This window comes from Artemia franciscana, chromosome 1 (genome assembly GCF_032884065.1).
Source record: "Artemia franciscana chromosome 1, ASM3288406v1, whole genome shotgun sequence".
In the NCBI taxonomy this organism is placed as follows: Eukaryota; Metazoa; Arthropoda; class Branchiopoda; order Anostraca; family Artemiidae; genus Artemia; species Artemia franciscana.
This window is the reverse complement of record NC_088863.1, coordinates 12,043,644-12,062,224: the sequence shown is the minus strand read 5'-3', so window position 1 is coordinate 12,062,224 and position 18,581 is coordinate 12,043,644. Positions and strand designations below refer to the sequence as shown.

Below are 18,581 nucleotides of genomic sequence, written 5' to 3'. Positions count from 1 at the left end.
AAAGAAAACTAATCTAAAAACAAATAAAAACCACCACCAAATATAATAAATACAATTGTCGCTACTTATCCACGTAGGGAAAAGCAGCTATGCGAGTTACTTCAATGAGAATCAAAGAGCAACTGAGGAAAATTTATGAAAATTGAAACTTAGTTAATTATTCTGTTGCGAAATAATCCTTTTGTAAGCTAACATTGAAGCAACTCTTTTTGGTCTAGTGGGTATTCTTGTCCCCTGGTGATTGTGTAAAATTTTAATTCCCCCATCGACTATTGGTTCATTTTTTTTAAAAATATCATAAATTGGGTCAAATATTTAAATTCCCTGTGTCTCTATTTATTGAAATATTAGCAAATATATGTTTTTTAATTTCTATAGCCTCCCTCGCCCACTGAGAAAAACCTCTATCATTAGAAATAGATCATTAGAAATATCATTATCATAGAAAATCCTGCGCCTTTTCATTGAATTTCTCTTCCCCCATGAAATATTCCTCCAGGGAAAGATCCACCCATATAGCCCCCTCCCCTGAACCCCACACCCAAACCAAAAAATCTCCCTGAAAACGTCGGTACACTTCCCAGTAACAATTACTGTATGTAAACATTGGTCAAAGTTTGTAACTTGCAGCCCCGTTTTTTAGAGTTTCGTTTACTATTGAGCCGGGTCGCTCCTTACTACAGTTCGTTACCACGAACTGTTTGATATATAGCCAGTCACGTATTTTCAAAAGGCACACAATGTTAGCTTACTATGATTTAGGTAACTATTTTTAGTTAGCTTACACAATAAAATAAAATATTTAGCCAAAATGCACAGAATATAATTTGTCGCAAAAAAATAGTAAGGAAATGGAACGCGGAAAAGTGTACAACTCCACCAGGAACGTACGCAGGAATTTTTTCGGGGGAGGGGGGGAACCTTCGAAACAGCAGATATAAAGTAGCACTTTTTTATTTAGTAATGCAAAAAACACGTATATCGGAAAATACAGATTAACTTTAATCTGTAGTATTGTAGCGGATGGGGGGGAAGAAGACTGAAGCCTCAAAAGTTCGTTTTAGGCTCAGGTTATGTTCATACCGATTTAGAACCAGTGGTTAATCTATTATATCCCACTGAAAGTGAAATTTTATGGTTAACAGTGCAATATGGGTGCTGCGGGGGGTAGTTCTTCTATTGCAAAAACGTAGATTTTAATGGAAAATGATAGTTTCCAAAATTGATCCATCAAAAGCTGTACTTTATCCGTAAAAGGGGGATAAACACCCTAATATCAAGGATAATTCTATTTTGCTGTGGAAAGCAAACTTTCTTTAAAAAAAAATAACAGTACAATTGCTAATTACTTCAAAGAGGGTAAAAAGTTAGACAGAAAATGGGTTAATAATTGGGCAGTGACTTGATCGGATAATTGCATGATGTAAAATCCCCCAAAAAAGGCTTCACACAGGTATCTAGATTCTTAATATATGTCCTTTTTTGCCAGAAATCCTAAGAAACCATGGGGAAATTAAAAATTTCACAAAATTTCGGGGGGCATGGGCCCGAAGCCCCCCCCCCTGCGTACATGTCAGAACTCCACCCTGATCTATTTAGAACCTAACCCTTCACCCCAACCTATGAAATTCCAATTACCTTTAAATCCTTTCTTATTACCTCTCCCCCTACCATACTAGGACGATGTGCTTTCCGTTTGGTCACAACGGATGGCTAGAAAGCGCCATTTTTTTTGGTATTCTATCATTCTTTTATCCGTAAAGCATGGCCAAGCCATATTAATATTTCTTTCATTATGGCCCTAGGAAGCGGGATCAAACCCCTTTTTGCGTACAATTTATTATTTAATATACGCTTAGTCAGACGGGTACCTAAAACAGTCTTTAGACAATTCATCTGAAAAACAAATCATCCTCAACCTTTTGGAGAGCCATACTTGATCCCGCAGGAAGAAGAAAATCGTGATATTTGGTATAAGAGTAATGTTATATTTGCAATACTACATCAAAAAGATGGCCTATTGTATTTAATAGATTATCTATCTATCTATTACTACGTTTGAGCATACAAGATTGCTTAACCATCAGACCCATCTACTGAGCCTCAGGGTTTCACAAAACGCCAACCCTCATAGGTTTTTTCCAGCGCGAAAGTGTTGTTTAATTTATTTATTTGTTTGTGAATTTGCAATAATAAACTTATGAACTTATGTTATTCGCCTATTTTTCCATAGCGTTTCAGTTTTCGCTGCTTTCTTTTACAAATTATATCTGGGGAAGTTAGTATTAACCCGATAAGACGGATAGGGCATGATCGGCCCAACTACATATGACGCAGCAACATGCTAAATCTTCTTATCAAAACCCTAGAAATTCGATCAAATGATAAACAATCATCCCAAGCCATTCGATCACATCACTAATAAAAGCCTTGGTATTTTATCAATAATAAATTTCCTCATATTTGTGCGAAATTTGAATGTATTTCGTCAAAAGAATACCAACATTAAAGCAAATCAAAACGAATTAGTAGTTGCAAATATTATCGTTACAATAGAATAAACTGGAAATGTAGTTAATTACAAGCTCTGAAATTGCAAAGTAGTTTAAGAGACTACTGACCTTATCCCCCCCCCCCCGTGCAAAAAAAAATGGAATAAGGATCAGGGTACCACCCAGAAATTTAGTATGAGAATATAAGGGTTAAAACTAAAAATTTGGTTCCAGGGGACTCACTTACGTTTTTAGCCAATTTTCGTTTGAATTTTTATTACTTGTTTACATTTTTACTTATTACCTTTACTTATTACTTTTACTGTTTACTTTTTATTTGTAGAAATTGTATTATTAACTTAAAGTTAATCAATTTTCATATAAATTTTTATTAATTTTTACTTATCAACTTTACTTTTCACTTTTATTGTTTGCTCTTTACTTATCAATTTTATTTAGCCGGAGAATAAAAAAGTATCCTTTTTAAAAATTATACAACTGTCAATTAACTATACTATGTTAAATTAAAATCCAGTTATAACTATTAATTTAGCATGGACTGCCTATTAAGTAATAATGAAAAAAGAAACAAGAAAAGAAAGAGCAAACGTTAGTGCTATCCTTGCAAATACCCAAGGAAATACCATGAAAAAAAATTTCCTTGATGTTCAAGATTGGGGGCAGTAATCTTCCTAATTAGGGTTTCAATAATGGCAATTCCAACAGTGCAGTTTACATTTCGACCCATCGCCATTTTCGAGAGTTTTCAGTCTATCTTTCGAAATTCTCACAGATGCATTTTTGTAATAAACTTTTACAATGAATAATACTAATATTTTACTATTATTCAAATTTATAGTTACCAGTTCTGAATCAGCTCCAAATGGCATTTTTTTTTTTTTTTTTTTTTTTTTTTTTTTTTTTTTTTTTTTTTTTTTTTTATTGTTAGAACAGTGAAGTTTTTTTTGCTGTACAATTACGATTCTCAAAAGTTTTTATTTTAAAGGATATTTAAACTTGCACTTTCAAGATCAAATTCTGTCCACACACAAAGGAAGAATCACCAAAAAAGCATTTGCCCAAAAAAGAATCACCACTGGTTTACACTGGTACTAAGCTGTTATAGAGTGCAAACAAGAATGAGTAAAATGTGGTATTTGGCAATGAAGGCATTCTTAAATATGACAAGTTACTACTGTTTGACTAAATATTTTAAATATTAAAAATAACGTAAAATGTAAAAAATATAATTAAAAAATAAATATGAAATTAATTACGGATTTCAACAAGAAAATTCGGTAGCTCTCTAGACTTAATGACTCTTATTTGTTAATTATTTAAAATATATTAAAAATATCATATTAACGTTAAAATTAAAAATAATGCGATAAAACACATTATCAAAAATGACATGGATGAACAATTATAATCTTAATTAAATAATTTAATAATAGTCTCATGATAATCTGACAATGAATGACAATGAAACGACAATGAAAATATTATTGTTATTATTTTAAAATACTGTTTTAATAATTTTAATTATAATTAAATATTTTCATAACAATTTTAAATAATTTAAGTTTAAATCCGTTTTTGAACTAAAATAATAAAAGAAATTTTAAAAATAAATAAGAAATGCAATTTATGAATTTCTACAAGAAAATAATGTAAAATATAATAATAAAAAAAATAAAACATCAAAAATAAAAAACATAAAATAAAACTAACTTACGAATTTCGACAAGAAAATTCGGTAGCTCTCTTGATTCAATGTCGGTGTCATACCGTTTTCTGACACGACATACTTTAACCTCGGTTCCCCAACCAACAACCAACGTCAGGTCATCTCTCCAATAGAGTTGGCATCGCATCTTTTCCCAGTCTGAGCTGCAATAAATCATAATTTAACTAAATGGTAATTAAATAGTAGGTTTTAGAATAAACAGTAAATAGTAAAATTAAACTACGTTGTAATTAAATAACTATATAAAATAGTATGTAAGAGATCTGGGAGGATCTATTTTTAATATGGTAATTCTATGCATTGGATTCTCCAATAGGAAAATGAATCACGGACCTACTAAAGATGGCAAAAAATTAAGAATTCCATACAAATATTTTTCATTTATGTACTAATATCTTTATCGGATTCTTTTGTGATGGAAAAAGAAGAGAAGAGGCCGCCCCACGAACCTGAAAACCGAAATGAATTTGAAGCACAGCCTTTAATAATAATAACAAAAGCACAATTTTTCGGGTCATTGTTGTCTTTTTAGGAAATTATGTGCAGAGTTCCCCCTCCCCCAATTGGAAAGGTACCTACAGACATCCTTGCTGTGATGATTTCTTTGTAAGCTTTGCTTTCTATTTAATTTATTTCTATTCCCTATAAATTTGTTTTTCATTTTTCCATTTACATTTTTTTGTACTAACGTTGAAAAGAATTGCAGAAATTTTTCCTAATTTTTTTAAAGGTTATTTCATGTTTGTACTGAAAGACACAATATTAGTATGGCATTTAAACACTTTACTGACTTTTGCACTGTTTTCTAACCCTTTCAATTATAATTTTTTTCTGAATGTTTAACTAGACCAAAATCTTAATGGATAATCTGAAAACACCCCCCCCCCCCCACAAAAAAAAAACGGAAAGAAAAAAGCAAATAATATAACCCTCTATTTTTCACGCTTAATGAAACTAATTGGCATACAAGCAACAAAACTCAACAAACTAAGAAGGGCAAAATATAAAAACACAGAAATTATGGGGAAAATAGTTTAAATAAACTCCTCTCCCCCTAAGAACCCTTAATATATAAACAATTACCCTCTCTTGTGTTCGCGCTTAATTAAACTAATCGTCCTCCGCGCGACGATATCGTAAACTCGAACGCTGACGGCAGTAGCCCAGGCTAGGAATCTTCCCCGCCACTGAATGTTGTTAACAATTCCTTCCCCTTCATGTAACGTGCTTGACCTATATCGCGAAAAGAAATTCTTTTCGTGGAGAGTTAGACGGTCATCCCCTAAAATGGAAACGAGTTCGCAATTAAATTAAATTATAAATTAAATACTATAAACTATAAATTACTATAAACTAAAGATATGTTTGCAACTAATAAAATAACCAACTATTACTGTAGTATTCCACACTATTTATTATTTTATTGTATTATTTATTCTTGCATTGTTAATATTGCGAAAAGAAATTCTTTTCGTGGAGAGTTAGACGGTCATCCCCTAAAATGGAAACGAGTTCGCAATTAAATTAAATTATAAATTAAATACTATAAACTATAAATTACTATAAACTAAAGATATGTTTGCAACTAATAAAATAACCAACTATTACTGTAGTATTCCACGCTATTTATTATTTTATTGTATTATTTATTCTTGCATTGTTAATATTGCGAAAAGAAATTCTTTTCGTGGAGAGTTAGACGGTCATCCCCTAAAATGGAAACGAGTTCGCAATTAAATTAAATTATAAATTAAATACTATAAACTACAAATTTCAATAAACTAAAGACATGTTTGCAACTAATGAAATAACCAACTATTATGCTACTGTAGTATTCCACACTATTTATTATTTTATTGTATTATTTATTATTGCATTGCTAATCATATTATTTTAAATATCTTTATTATACGTTATTTATTATTACTATATTATTATTATGTATTACTATTTATTACTAAGAATAATTACTTTCTCACTATCTATGTAAAAAAAAATACTGAAGTAATTATATCTTTGATTTATCAGCAAAAACAACTTGTTTAATAAAATAACAACTTTTTCGCAAAAGTCAATAGTCCATGCTTAGAATAATAATATAAAGTACTTATAATAGCATTGTAATGTTATTTACTATATCGGTATACTAATAAAATACAATATTTACTATAATACTTACCATAACAATATAATGTCCTAAACTTTCATACTAACTATACAACAATTGAGGATTTAGGTACTTTTTAGTTAAACGAAACACGCTCAACAATTACGCTTAGGTTAGATCTGAGAAAACCGGTTTCACAGCCACAAAGACAAGTGACAGAATAGATGAGAAATATATAATTTGGGCTATAGATTTACACATTAGAGGGGGGATAAAGTATTTAGACAGCGTGAAGTTGGAAAACAATTCTTACTTCATAATACGCAGAATAACTGTAGCCCACACATTTTGCGGGCAGACCCGCTATACTTTACGCCGACCGCAGCCCTAATCTGCAAATACATAGCCCAATTATACATTTCCAACCTATTCTTTCATTTCCGGTATTAACTGTATCATATTCTTCCGGTATTAACGGAAATTTGAAGTTGAAAACCTAAATCACAAACACGTAATTTTCTTTTCCTTCATTCCAATCCATCCTGGGGAATCCAACCTCTTTACCACCCACAAAAGCTTCTCACCAGGTGTTTAACCAGGAATTTTGGTTCAAATATCGTTCACCCCTCCCAAACAGGCTTCTTAGTAGGGACGTACCAAGGAATGCTTTTAGGGAGGAGGGGGATAGTAAAAGAATATCGGAGGGCCGATAATTCAAAAAACAGTTTAATAAAAAGAATTTGCTTACTGTAAGAAATATTAGGAGTAATGGATTCTCTATCAATGTTATAGCACAGAAATTAATTATCCTGAACAAAACTGGAAGGTGGAATCATCTCCTCTTTCCTGGATACTTGAGGAGCTTTTCTTTCTTCTAATACAGATTGACGTATTTCCGAATAGGTCATCGACTAAATTCGTACAATATAGTGCATGAATTTTCAAATTCGGCGCCTATTAGAAACGATTCATAGATGTCCCAATTTTTATTTCTATTTCTAAGGATATACAGTTGCGTTAATTTTCACGTAGCCCATTTCAAAAAAACCTATTTCGTTTTCACTGTCCTTTTTACTTTAAATTCAGTAAATGATTCAGTAATTCAATTAATAATTCAGTATATAATTAATGAGTAAATAACTAATTAAATTCAGTAATATTCAGAACCTTAATTTTTCTTTCTAGATGTTATATTCGAGATGCCTGATTTGAACTGGAAGTGGCATCCTCCCCTTTTGCCTGGAGACTTGAGAGGAATTCTTTTCTTCTAATACAGTTTGACTCATTTCTCAATATATAAAAAAAAATTGTTTTTTTAACTGAAAGCAAGGAGCGACATTAAAACTTAAAACGCACAGAAATTACTACGTATAAGGGGCTGTTCCCTTCTCAACGCCCCGCTCTTTACGCTAAAGTTTGTACTGTTTAATAAAGTAGAATTGAAAGAAAGATTCAAACTTTAGTGTAAAGATCGGGGCGTTGAGAAGGGAACAGCCCCTTTCATACACGTAGTAATTTCTTTGCGTTTTAAGTTTTAATGTCGCTCCTTACTTTCAGTTAAAAAAACAAGTTTTTTTTATTTAATTCCTGAACATTTTTGAATTAATGAATGTTTGATTTTGGCTCTCCGTACATAAATTATTAAAATGAAATTTGCATATTAATTCTTTTTTTGGCTAAATGGTTTTCTCTTAGTTTTGATCAGACGATTTTGAGAAATAAGGGGCGGGGAAGGAGGCCTAGTTGCCCTCCAATTTTTCGGTTACTTAAAAAGGCAACTAGAACTTTTAATTTTTAACGAACGTTTTTATTAGTAAAAAATATACGTAACTTGAGAATTAACTTACGTAACAAACTTTCATATTCTCATATTTTTATCATGTATATGAGGGGGTTTATCCCTCGTTAATACCTCGCTCTTTACACTAAATCTTAAGTTTTGTCCCAATTCTTTAAGAATGCGTAATAATCTCTGTTCGTTTTAAGTTTTAATACTACTCCTTACTTTCAATTGAAAAAACCTTTTCATGTTTATTTTTTCATTGTTTTTTTTATAGTAATGCTAGAAAATCCTGCGCCCTTTTCATTGAATTTCTCTTCCCCATGACACATTCCTCCAAGGAAAAATCCTCCCACATAGCCCCCTCCCCTCAAACCCACCCCCAAAACCAAAAAAATCCTCCTGAAAACGTCTGTACACTTACCAATAACCATTACTGTATGTAAATACTGGATAAAGTTTGTAACTTGCAGCCCCTCCCCCAGGGACTGTGGGGGATTAAGTCACCCCCAAAGACATAGTTATTAGAGCTTTTGACTATGCGGAACAAAATGGCTATCTCAAAATTTTGATCCGTTAAATTTGGGAAAAAAATGAGTGTGGGAGGGGGCCTAGGTGCCCTCCAATTTTTTTGGTCACTTAAAAAGGGCACAAGAACTTTTCATTTCCAATAGAATGAGCCCTCTTGCGACATTCTAGGACCACTTGGTCGATACGATGACCCCTGGGGGGTCAAACAAATAAACACGCACCCGTGATCTGTCTTCTGACAAAAAATAAGAAATTCCACATTTTTGTAGATAGGAGCTTGAAACTTTTACAATAGGGTTCTCTGATACGCTGAATGCGATTGTGTGATTTTTGTTAAGATTTTATGACTTTTAGGGGGTGTTTCTCCCTATTTACCAGAATAAGGCAAATTTTCTCAGGCTCGTAACTTTTGATGACAAAGACTAAATTTGATGAAGCTTATATATTTAAAATCAGCACAAAAATCCGATTCTTTTGATGTATCTTTTAGCATCAAAATCCCCATTTTTTAGAGTTTCGTTTACTATTGAGCCGGGTCGCTCCTACAGTTCGTTACCACGAACTGTTTGATATTTTATACTAATTTAGATGAATAAAAAAAATGAGGTGGCAAAACTCGCAAACTATAGTGTTTGCTATAGACACTAATCCGGTTAGTGTCCTTAGTAAAATCGAATACTAATTTGAGTCCTTCACTAAAATCCTTCGAGGATACTTTCACTGCTTAGTGAATTGTCTGGTTCTACTAGTTCTACCTTCATAAGGTTCCCTATTTGATTTCTTTTTTTCTCTATTCTTGGACACCGAAACACTGGTGTTTCAATCGTGTTTCACTGGTGTTTTGCTCAGTGATCTATTTTGGATATTGCGCTTAGAATTGTTTAGCAATATTCTCTAACAAAGAATTACCCTGTTAAATACATTATGGTTTTGCTTGTTGTCTTCAGTCAAGTGACACATATGGCACAAGGAATCTTTCTATAACAGAACAGTTGCTTGAACTGGAGATTCCTCACTATATTTTTTGTGGTTGAAAAGATTCTGTTTAATTACTTCCTTATAGCGTGAACCAGGCAATTCCACCTCCCCCAGCAACAAGATTATTTGGGACTTTCTTGGTCCAGGTTCACCAACATGTTCCCAGCTGGTCCGCGAAAAGGATCCACTGGGCAGACTATCTTTGACCAAGTAGGCTCTAGTTCTGATTTGACCGGGTTCTACAGTTTCTCTTTTTTCATCACTGGCATCTTTTCCAGGAGCAGAGAGGCTGGGTTAGAATGATTTGGTGAGGCAAGCACTTGAGTGGCTTCCACGAGACAACCTCAACCATGCTGGTTGACAACCTCAACCATGCTCAACCATGTTGGTCATCATTTTTGACCGTCAGACTGACGTCTCTCAACGGTTTTCATTTGATGTATTTCCTTACACCTTTCAAACACCTAATTCCTAACATCTTTGTTACATCAATCAACACCCCAACACCTCAAACACCTTGTATCCTTGTGATACTGCTACATAGACAATTTTCCCTTTCGCAAAACAGTATGGTGTAGATCAATTCCATATAAATTTAAACTTTCATACAAACAGTGACTTCGCGGCAGTTCCATAGTGGTTTGAAGACCCGTTATCCCAGAGCTGGGAATCAAGGTACTTAAAATGATGAAGCTATTTTCAGTTTCAATAGGCTTAAGGCAAGCAAAAAGAGCTAGAATGATGGCCTCTGGAGGTGAAGTTGGAGAAGCAAGTTAGACGTAGTCTCTTTTTCTTTCTGTCTTACATTTAAATAAAATTTTAACTTCTACAAATCCATTGCAACAATCGATTGTTTTTTATTATTTTTTTAATATCACATGTAGTTTGATTTATTTAAACAATTATATTTATTAAAACTATCAAATCAGAGCTAAATTAAAAGTAGTTAAATTACAAACTCGGTTTATAATATGGACTGCATTCTGCGAAAAATACCTGGATAATTTAGAAATGAAAATATTATATATGATTTAATAAGCTTCGAAGATAGGGTATAAGCCCTTTATAAAGTCTTTTTTTAGCCGAGGTCGGGGTTATCTTCATTGGACTTCTTACTTGGCACTACATTGTTTTTCTTTTTAGTTCCAGCCTTTCATGTTCTAATTTAGTAGTCTGTTTTTATTTATTCATTTAATTTTTATCATGTTGACAAGTTATGTCCTTATGGTAGTTACTCCTAACAATCTGGGGGTAGCTACACCCAAAGGAGACCTCTGCTCTTCTTTGGGGTGTGTTTTATTATGCTTTACTGAGTAAAGTCAATAAATTCATTCATTTCCTTCCTATTTTTATATTTAGGTAAACCTGCTTATTATTATACCGCATTACACAGATACGAATATAATTTCAAATATTCAATCATTATAGTACAAAGACCACACTGCTTTCAATGTAAATTTTTCAGACAAAGAGGGCACTTGAACAGTATCTTTGAACTTACCTTAAAAATTGAAATTATATATAAATAATAAAAACATTAAATATATATAATAGTGAATAAGCGAACCTATAAGAATCCTTCGACCTGAACCAGATTTATAATAATTCGGATTAATAGCGATTGACCTGACCGAACGATCAATGACAATAACAAAGGAAAAAATTATATAGGATAGAATAGTTTTATTTATACTAGCAATCATAGTTTAGAATAAAAATTCCAACTAAATGGCGCTAGTACTTACAACGAAAACAAGAAAAAAAAACACGAAACTATAACTTATTAAACAATGACATATAAAAAAGAACGAAACAATTGGCGAAACAGTTTGTTCTTAAAGTAGGCAATTTTAGTCTCCCTTTGTGTCTATTTTATTCCTCCTAACTGGTAGTATAATCTTTCTATGTTTTTCACTGCTAAGAAGAAATTGCCCAAATTTGCAGATCAAGCCCAAACGACGCTCGTGAAGGGACGGTAGTTGTAGGACAGATAATGCCGATTCATACCTTACATATGTGTCTGAAAGAAAAAATTTGAAGGCTATTTTTTTAGTGATTCAAGTTGATAAGTTAGGTAAATTGTGTTGTTGACTTGAGGGCCCATTACGCAACAAGCATACTCAAGAATTGGTCGGATATACGTAAGATAAGCCGTCTTAAGGAGGGACACAGAAAAACCGAAGCGACGTAGTAAGATAAGGGTACGCATCGCACCATTTGCCATTTTGCACCATTGCCTTTTTTATACATTGCACAGTTTGCACCATTTTTGCAACATTTGCCTTTTTTTACACATCGCACCATTTCCCTTTTTGCACCATTGCCTTTTTTTACACATCACACCATTTGCCTTTTTGCACCATTGCCTTTTTTTACACATCGCACCAATTGCCTTTATAATGATTGCATCAACATGAGTATTAAACGAGCAGTCAACGCTAAATGTGACACCGAGAAGTACAGCCAAAGATACGCTAGAATACAGCGAAGGAGGACTAACAAAGTCCCCCTTAAGAGGATTAAAGCGAAGGATTTTGGTTTTTCCTTCGTTGATTTGAGGGTTGTAGGTAGTACATTGGTTTTTAAAGTTGCTCATTATTTACATCACTGAACTGGGGAACTGCCTCGGAGTTTTCAATGAGATATTTCAGAAGAACTGACAAATCGTCTACGTACTTAAACCTGTCCTGAAACTCAGAAAGGACAAAGTTCATAACTGCTAAAAACACCAGCGCTGCAAGTTTTGTGCCTTGTGGAGTACCACACGTGAGCTCAGCCAATTCGGAGTTGGCGTCTCAAGGGGAAAGGCTGAAGACGCACTGGAAACGGTCTTGCAAAAAGTCGGTTACTAAAAAGAGAATATGCTTGCGTGTGCCCATTACGTATAAATTTGTCATGGCTATGAAATCGCGAATAAGGTAAAAAGGCTTTTCGGTAATCCACTAGGAGAAAATCGACAATCGCACTTCCTCAGTCAAGCCACTCGACAATAAGGTGATACATTCTCACTAAGTAAACAGTTGTGCTGCTTCCTTTCAAGCATCCGTACTGATATGGGTCAAAAGAAGGAGAAACCTGTGACATTAGCTCGCAGGGCAACCGCGGTGACATCAGCTCGTACTGAAATGTGATGCATATAAAACAGTGGATAAGCAAACTTGTAAAATACGTCTTACTTATCTTTTTTTATGTGAAGTTGGTTGGGTGCCGTTAGTGACACCAAGTGCTGTCAGACGACCAATCTTTACGAGCCTCAATAAGATGCTTTTATTTTAAACATTGCGTTTTATTAAATGCAGAAGCGAGTAAATATAGTAATTTCCATTAACTGGAGCCCTATAACAATTCGCTATGATTTTTCAGTGCCCTGCTACCAGCGGAGGAAAAAAAGAGGACACGTAGGTGCTTCCCATGCAAGAAAAGTGATTTTCCTTGTTGTTCAAGCCAGTGGACCGAAAATTTCATATATAGGATTTCAGCTTAGGCGAGTCCAATGGTGTACTTTTACTTCGATCCAATTTGGTTTAAAAATAATTAATGTCCAGTTACCATTGGCCAAGGTTCGTCTTTTACTAGGTTGCAGCTACCATAACAGCCACGATTAGTTCAGAACCACACTATCCGGGTACACTCTGATAGGCTACCTACTTCAACCTCGACGTCACACGGCAAACTTCGCAGCTCAACAATCCGTCAAGCTGAGCCCTGATCAATCAAAGTTTGAGTCAATAGAAATAAACTTGACAGGAAGAGAAAAAATTCTGTGAAAGATATACAATACAAAAATAAGCTAACCTGTAACAATCCTTCGACCTGAGCCGGACCTATAATAACTTGGGTCAATGGCAATCGACTTGACAGGGCGGTCCATGATTATGACAACAGAATTATCTACCGCAACTAGACCAGTTACAGCAACCTAAAATATAAACTTTTTTGTTAGATACACTTTTGGCATTGCTGCAACGGAGCTACAAGAGGGTTTGGTTACACAAAGAATAAAAATCTCCTTTTCTTATACTTAATTCCTTAAAGGTTGGCTTAGCTTTAGAAAAAAACAAAAATTATGCATAAAGAACGTATGCCTTATGAATTTATAACCAACATTTTTTGATCACTCAGTTGGTTTTTGTTCTTTGTCCTATTTCTAAAAGTTATAATTTAAGTTCTTCTTGATTTTTGTCATGTTGAGTAACTGTAATGTCTACCACCTTAAAAAAAAAGTTGAATCTGGTTTACAATATGGTCTTCCGAAATTAACTTCTAAGATGAACAAACGTGCCAAGAAGCAAAATATGGTACCTATAATACACATCCTGCATATCATGGCATTTATACACAAATATAGTTACTGTACCTATTTTCATAACTACGAAAGGGATAGAAGATCCCCCCCACAGGAAATTTGAAAAGAGTGGCCTAAAATATTCTTTTTGCGCTTTCAATGTCCCCCAACGTTCACCCTCCTCCCCTCCATGCGTTTTAAACGTGTTTGCACGCATAACTTAAATTAGAGTCCAAGGTTTAATGGGTAAGAAATGAATTACTTTTGAAAAGATTATATTCATGGTATTGGTCTTAAACTGATGTTTCAAAGAAAAAAGCTACCTTTTCACTTTTATCAAAACTGAGAACTTAACATATAATCAATCAATCAATCAATTTATTCATAGCCCATCTACAAAAAAGAGGGCGGAACACCCTTAAGATGGAGTAATAAGAGAAAAAAAATAAAAAAAAAGCTACAAATAAATACAAATCAACACAAACAAACAATTAAATAAGTAATGCTGACCATGGGTGAGACACTATCGACATAGAAGAACGAAAATCATGAAGCCTTTTATCAATAATAGATGTAGGAGAAACTAGGCGGAATTTGTTCATTAAGTGACTATTTCTAGTCAAAGGAGGGTAACTGAGAAGGAATTTAGCATAACGAAAATATACTCTACGAACAGATAGTTTCTGAGGTTCACTAAAAAACTGCCAAACCGGACAAAGAGAAAGGAGATGAGGTACAACTAGGCTATTATATAATTTTCGCAAGATTTAATTTATCAATATGTTTAATATTAGATACAATTGAAGAATAAGCAATTCTCAGTTTTTTCTTCCATTTTTCAAGGGATAATTTCAGTTTCTTTCATATTTTTTCCAATAGGCATTCCAAGGTAAACTAATTTTCTAGAAAGGGGTACTTGAACATTAGCTAAAGATAAAAAAAAAATAGGGTCATTTGCCTCTTTAAAATTGAAAGCTAGAACAGCAGTTTTTTCAACATTGAAAGAAGCCTCAATATTTTTATATCATTGTAAAGCTGATTAAACGCGTTTTCACAACCACTAAAAGTACGGCTTAGATTCAAAACGTCATCTGCAAAAGTCATTAAAGACAAGTTAAATCCACGGTGAATACAACTAAAATTAACAGAATTTTGGGCATTTAAAACAGAGTTATTAAATAAAGAAGGTGAGGTAAGGCCACCTTGACGGACTCCTTTCAAAACATGAGAACGGGAAGACCCCCCCCCCTTTAACTTCGCCTTAAGGTGATGGTACATATACAGAAGGCACTTTACTATACAAAAATTTACCCCTCTTTTATACGCTTCAAATAAAACTTGGGAAAAAATGCAAGAGTCGAAAGCACGAGCAACATCTAAAGCACAAAGGATAATATGGGATCTACTTCTTTCTGCATCAGCAAGAACATTCATTAAAGCAAAAAGGGCATGCTTCCGGCTAATACCTTTTTGGTAACCAAACTGGTGGGGTGGGACATAACATTTAGAAACAATTTTATCCAAAATAACTGACTCAAACAGTTTAAAAATAGTACAAGAAACTGTTATAGGTCGGAACGAATTACACGCAGTAAAATCCTTTTTGCCTTTTTTCGGGATAGGGGTTATTTGACCAACTGTAAATTGATAAGGAACAACTCCGTTTTCAATAGACATTTGAAAAAGTAGAGATAAATGATTAAAAAGAAGAGCACTTGCATAATCAAAATGTCTGGCAGTAATTCCATCTACTCCCGCGGAATTTCTTTTCTTTAGTTTTTTACAATAAAACGATACATCACTTGGCTTAATTATAAATGTCGAAGGTTCGTGTTTTTTCAGATAACCACTTAATTTTTTTTCAAATTTTAACTCAAGAGCAGGATCGGGAGAAGAAAACTCATGCTTTTAATAATTTATCCACTCAGGCTCAGGAATATTATTTGCACTAATGTGTTCACAAGGGCGTTCAAATTTTTTCCAGAGCTTCGAAGGGTTCTCTGCAATTTTATGAGCGTTTTTCTCTATAAGATCAACCTTATAAAAATCAAGCACAAAAGAAGACTACAAAAAACAGCAATAAACAATAATTAAAATCAACACATTTTGATAAAAAAAAAAATATTCGGCAATAAAATTACAGAAATATTGCTGCATAAATACGTCTCATATCTGTTCACAGAGTAAGTGGAGTGTTAGTGGAGTGTAAATTAGTGTAAATTGTAAATTAGTGGAGTGTAAGTGGAGTAAGTGGAGAGTAAGCAGGAGTTAGCAATTAGCACTGTTTGATTTCCTTTTACTCCAAAATAGAGTTCAAAAAGGGGAATCAAATTTTATAAAGTCTAAAAATTTAGATTTGTAAAATATTCAGTTTAAAACAGTTTCTAAATAGCAAAATTATGATATTTTCTCAATAGGATTTTTCCTTGGAATTAAATTAAGTTATATCTTAAAAGATAAATTAGTCGGAATTTCAGTTCAAATTAAATAATCTAGTTTAGTTTTAGTTTGATTAGCCTAGTTTAAAATGCCCTAATCTGAAATCTAATGTCTATAAGAAAAATACTCTTATCTAAAATTTGAAAAAGTGGCTTGGATCGTTTTCCACTAATGGGACTAGAATTGTTCTCTTTCTGCAAATTAAAAATGGAACTGTTCCTATTTTTACAAATTTTAATAAGCAAAATGTGGTTCATCATAAATTTTGGCAAAAACACTCCAAAGTCATGGTCACATTCAAGACTCTCCTTTAAACCCCCAGTACTTCACCCCTTGTGCTCTAAAGAATACTAGTATTGGAAGGATCAGAGCGTGTATTTAACTTAATTACTAAATAATGAATTGTGAAAAAATACCTTTCCATCATCAGAACAAGTAGCCACATGTTCTCCTTTTTCATCAATTGATATTTGGTTGATAGGCCCTGCATGAAGAGGAATAGAAGCAAGTGAATTGATGTTGCCAAGATGGTCAAACACCAGTGTTTTGCCTGACTTGAAACCAACACAAAGAAACTAGAAAGGTAAAGAAACAGCTAATACTTAGGTAAATATACAAGAATAAATATAGTATATATAGAATAATATATAATATTACGTATAATATTAATATATATATATAACATTATCCATAATAGAATATATAAATAATAGTAGTATATAAAATATAGTATATAAATACTTGTGGTAGTATATAAATATACTACATCTTTTACAGAAAATTGTGTTTGAACAAACACAGTGAATCTTCTATGGAGACTACCAATACTACCACAGGACTCTCAAACCATTAAGCCACTAGAGATCATGGCACTGCTTCAAAATTGTCATGGCTTTTAGCTACCAGGGACCAGTACACTGGCAAACACTTTTCCTTCATGCCACTTTATATTGTGTTTGAACAAACACAGAGAATCTTCCATGGAGACTACCAATACTACCACAGGACTCTTAAACCATTAAACCGCTAGAGATCGTGGCACTGCTTCAAAATTGTCATGGCTTTTAGCTACCAGGGCCCAGTACACTGGCAAACACTTTTCCTTCATGCCACTTCATATATTCTTGCTTCATCTCCCCCTACAAGAACTCAGCATTGTAGTCGGTCACCATCTATCCCATCCTGTCTACAACTTCCATTTTTACTGCCTTTATTATAATAAATCACCAGTTTTTTAGTCATCTTTTTCAGCTTCATACCAGTCCATTCTAGGACTTATAGCCTTTTTCTTGCCCCTAGAAAGCTGTTTGATACAATTTTTTGAGGGATGCATAAATGAGTAAACCTCATGAAATTTCCTCAGATTGACAAAGAATGGAAAATTATAAATAGAGTACATGTACACCTTGAATGATTTTTGAAGGAGGAAATACGCCACTAGGGCCAGATTTAAAGCTTTGACGCTTCCAGGTCGAAGCGTTTTTGCCGCTCCATTTTTGCGAGATTTTCGAGGGTTTGAACCCACCCCCCCCCCCGAAATTTTTAACAAATATAAACAAGTTTCCATGCGTTTTAGGGTTTTAATGCGTAACCCCCCCCCCCCAAAAAAAAATCGTAATCCCACCTCCCTCCCGAAAAAAAAATTCCTGGATACAGCCCTGCCTGGCAGAGATATTTTAAGTGCACAAAATTTCAAATGAATAATCTAACATTTATAATCATTTTGTAAATTTTAAAACTTATTTTCATTAAAATAAAGTAGAGGACGCAGTTGGTAGTAAGCATAAGCAAACTGAGTCCATAATTTTCATTTTTCTCATATAAAGTAAGAAAATTCATATTTAAATCAATGGCATTTTTTTAATAATAGAAAGTTTTGTTAAAATTGGGTCTGAAAATGTTCGGAAGGGAGACTGGAAGGGAGACTAGAACCGCCACTAAATTAACTAATTAAGATAGACAACTTTTACCATAAGTGTGAAAATGTATTCTCTGTGCATCCTTTTTTTTCAAAATCATTGCTTTCTTCTTTTTGTTGAATTACTTTCGCAATTTCATTGCTGTGTTTTGTATACTCATTGATTTTGAGAAAAATATAGCACAATTAAAATATGTTTTCTGTGAGTTCCTGGAAACATCTTTATGTGGAAGAAAATGAATGATAGAGTAACAGAGTTGATAGCTCATCTAGGAACTTAATTTTTTCTAGCTATTCAACAATC

The 18,581-nt window shown here is 33.4% G+C and overlaps 1 protein-coding gene across 6 annotated transcripts in view; it reads right to left on the bottom strand.

The window, feature by feature from the left end:
- LOC136025710 (vacuolar protein sorting-associated protein 41 homolog) overlaps window positions 1-18,581 on the bottom strand; it is a 149,736-nt gene that overhangs the window by 124,337 nt on the left and 6,818 nt on the right. For all 6 annotated transcript variants that reach the window (XM_065701694.1, XM_065701713.1, XM_065701720.1 and 3 more), the window contains 4 exons: window positions 16,776-16,934; window positions 13,431-13,554; window positions 5,323-5,521; window positions 4,228-4,382 (listed from right to left, as the gene is read on the bottom strand). In XM_065701694.1, the coding sequence (XP_065557766.1) occupies window positions 4,228-4,382; window positions 5,323-5,521; window positions 13,431-13,554; window positions 16,776-16,934 (637 nt within the window). The remainder of the gene's footprint in view (window positions 1-4,227; window positions 4,383-5,322; window positions 5,522-13,430; window positions 13,555-16,775; window positions 16,935-18,581) is intronic.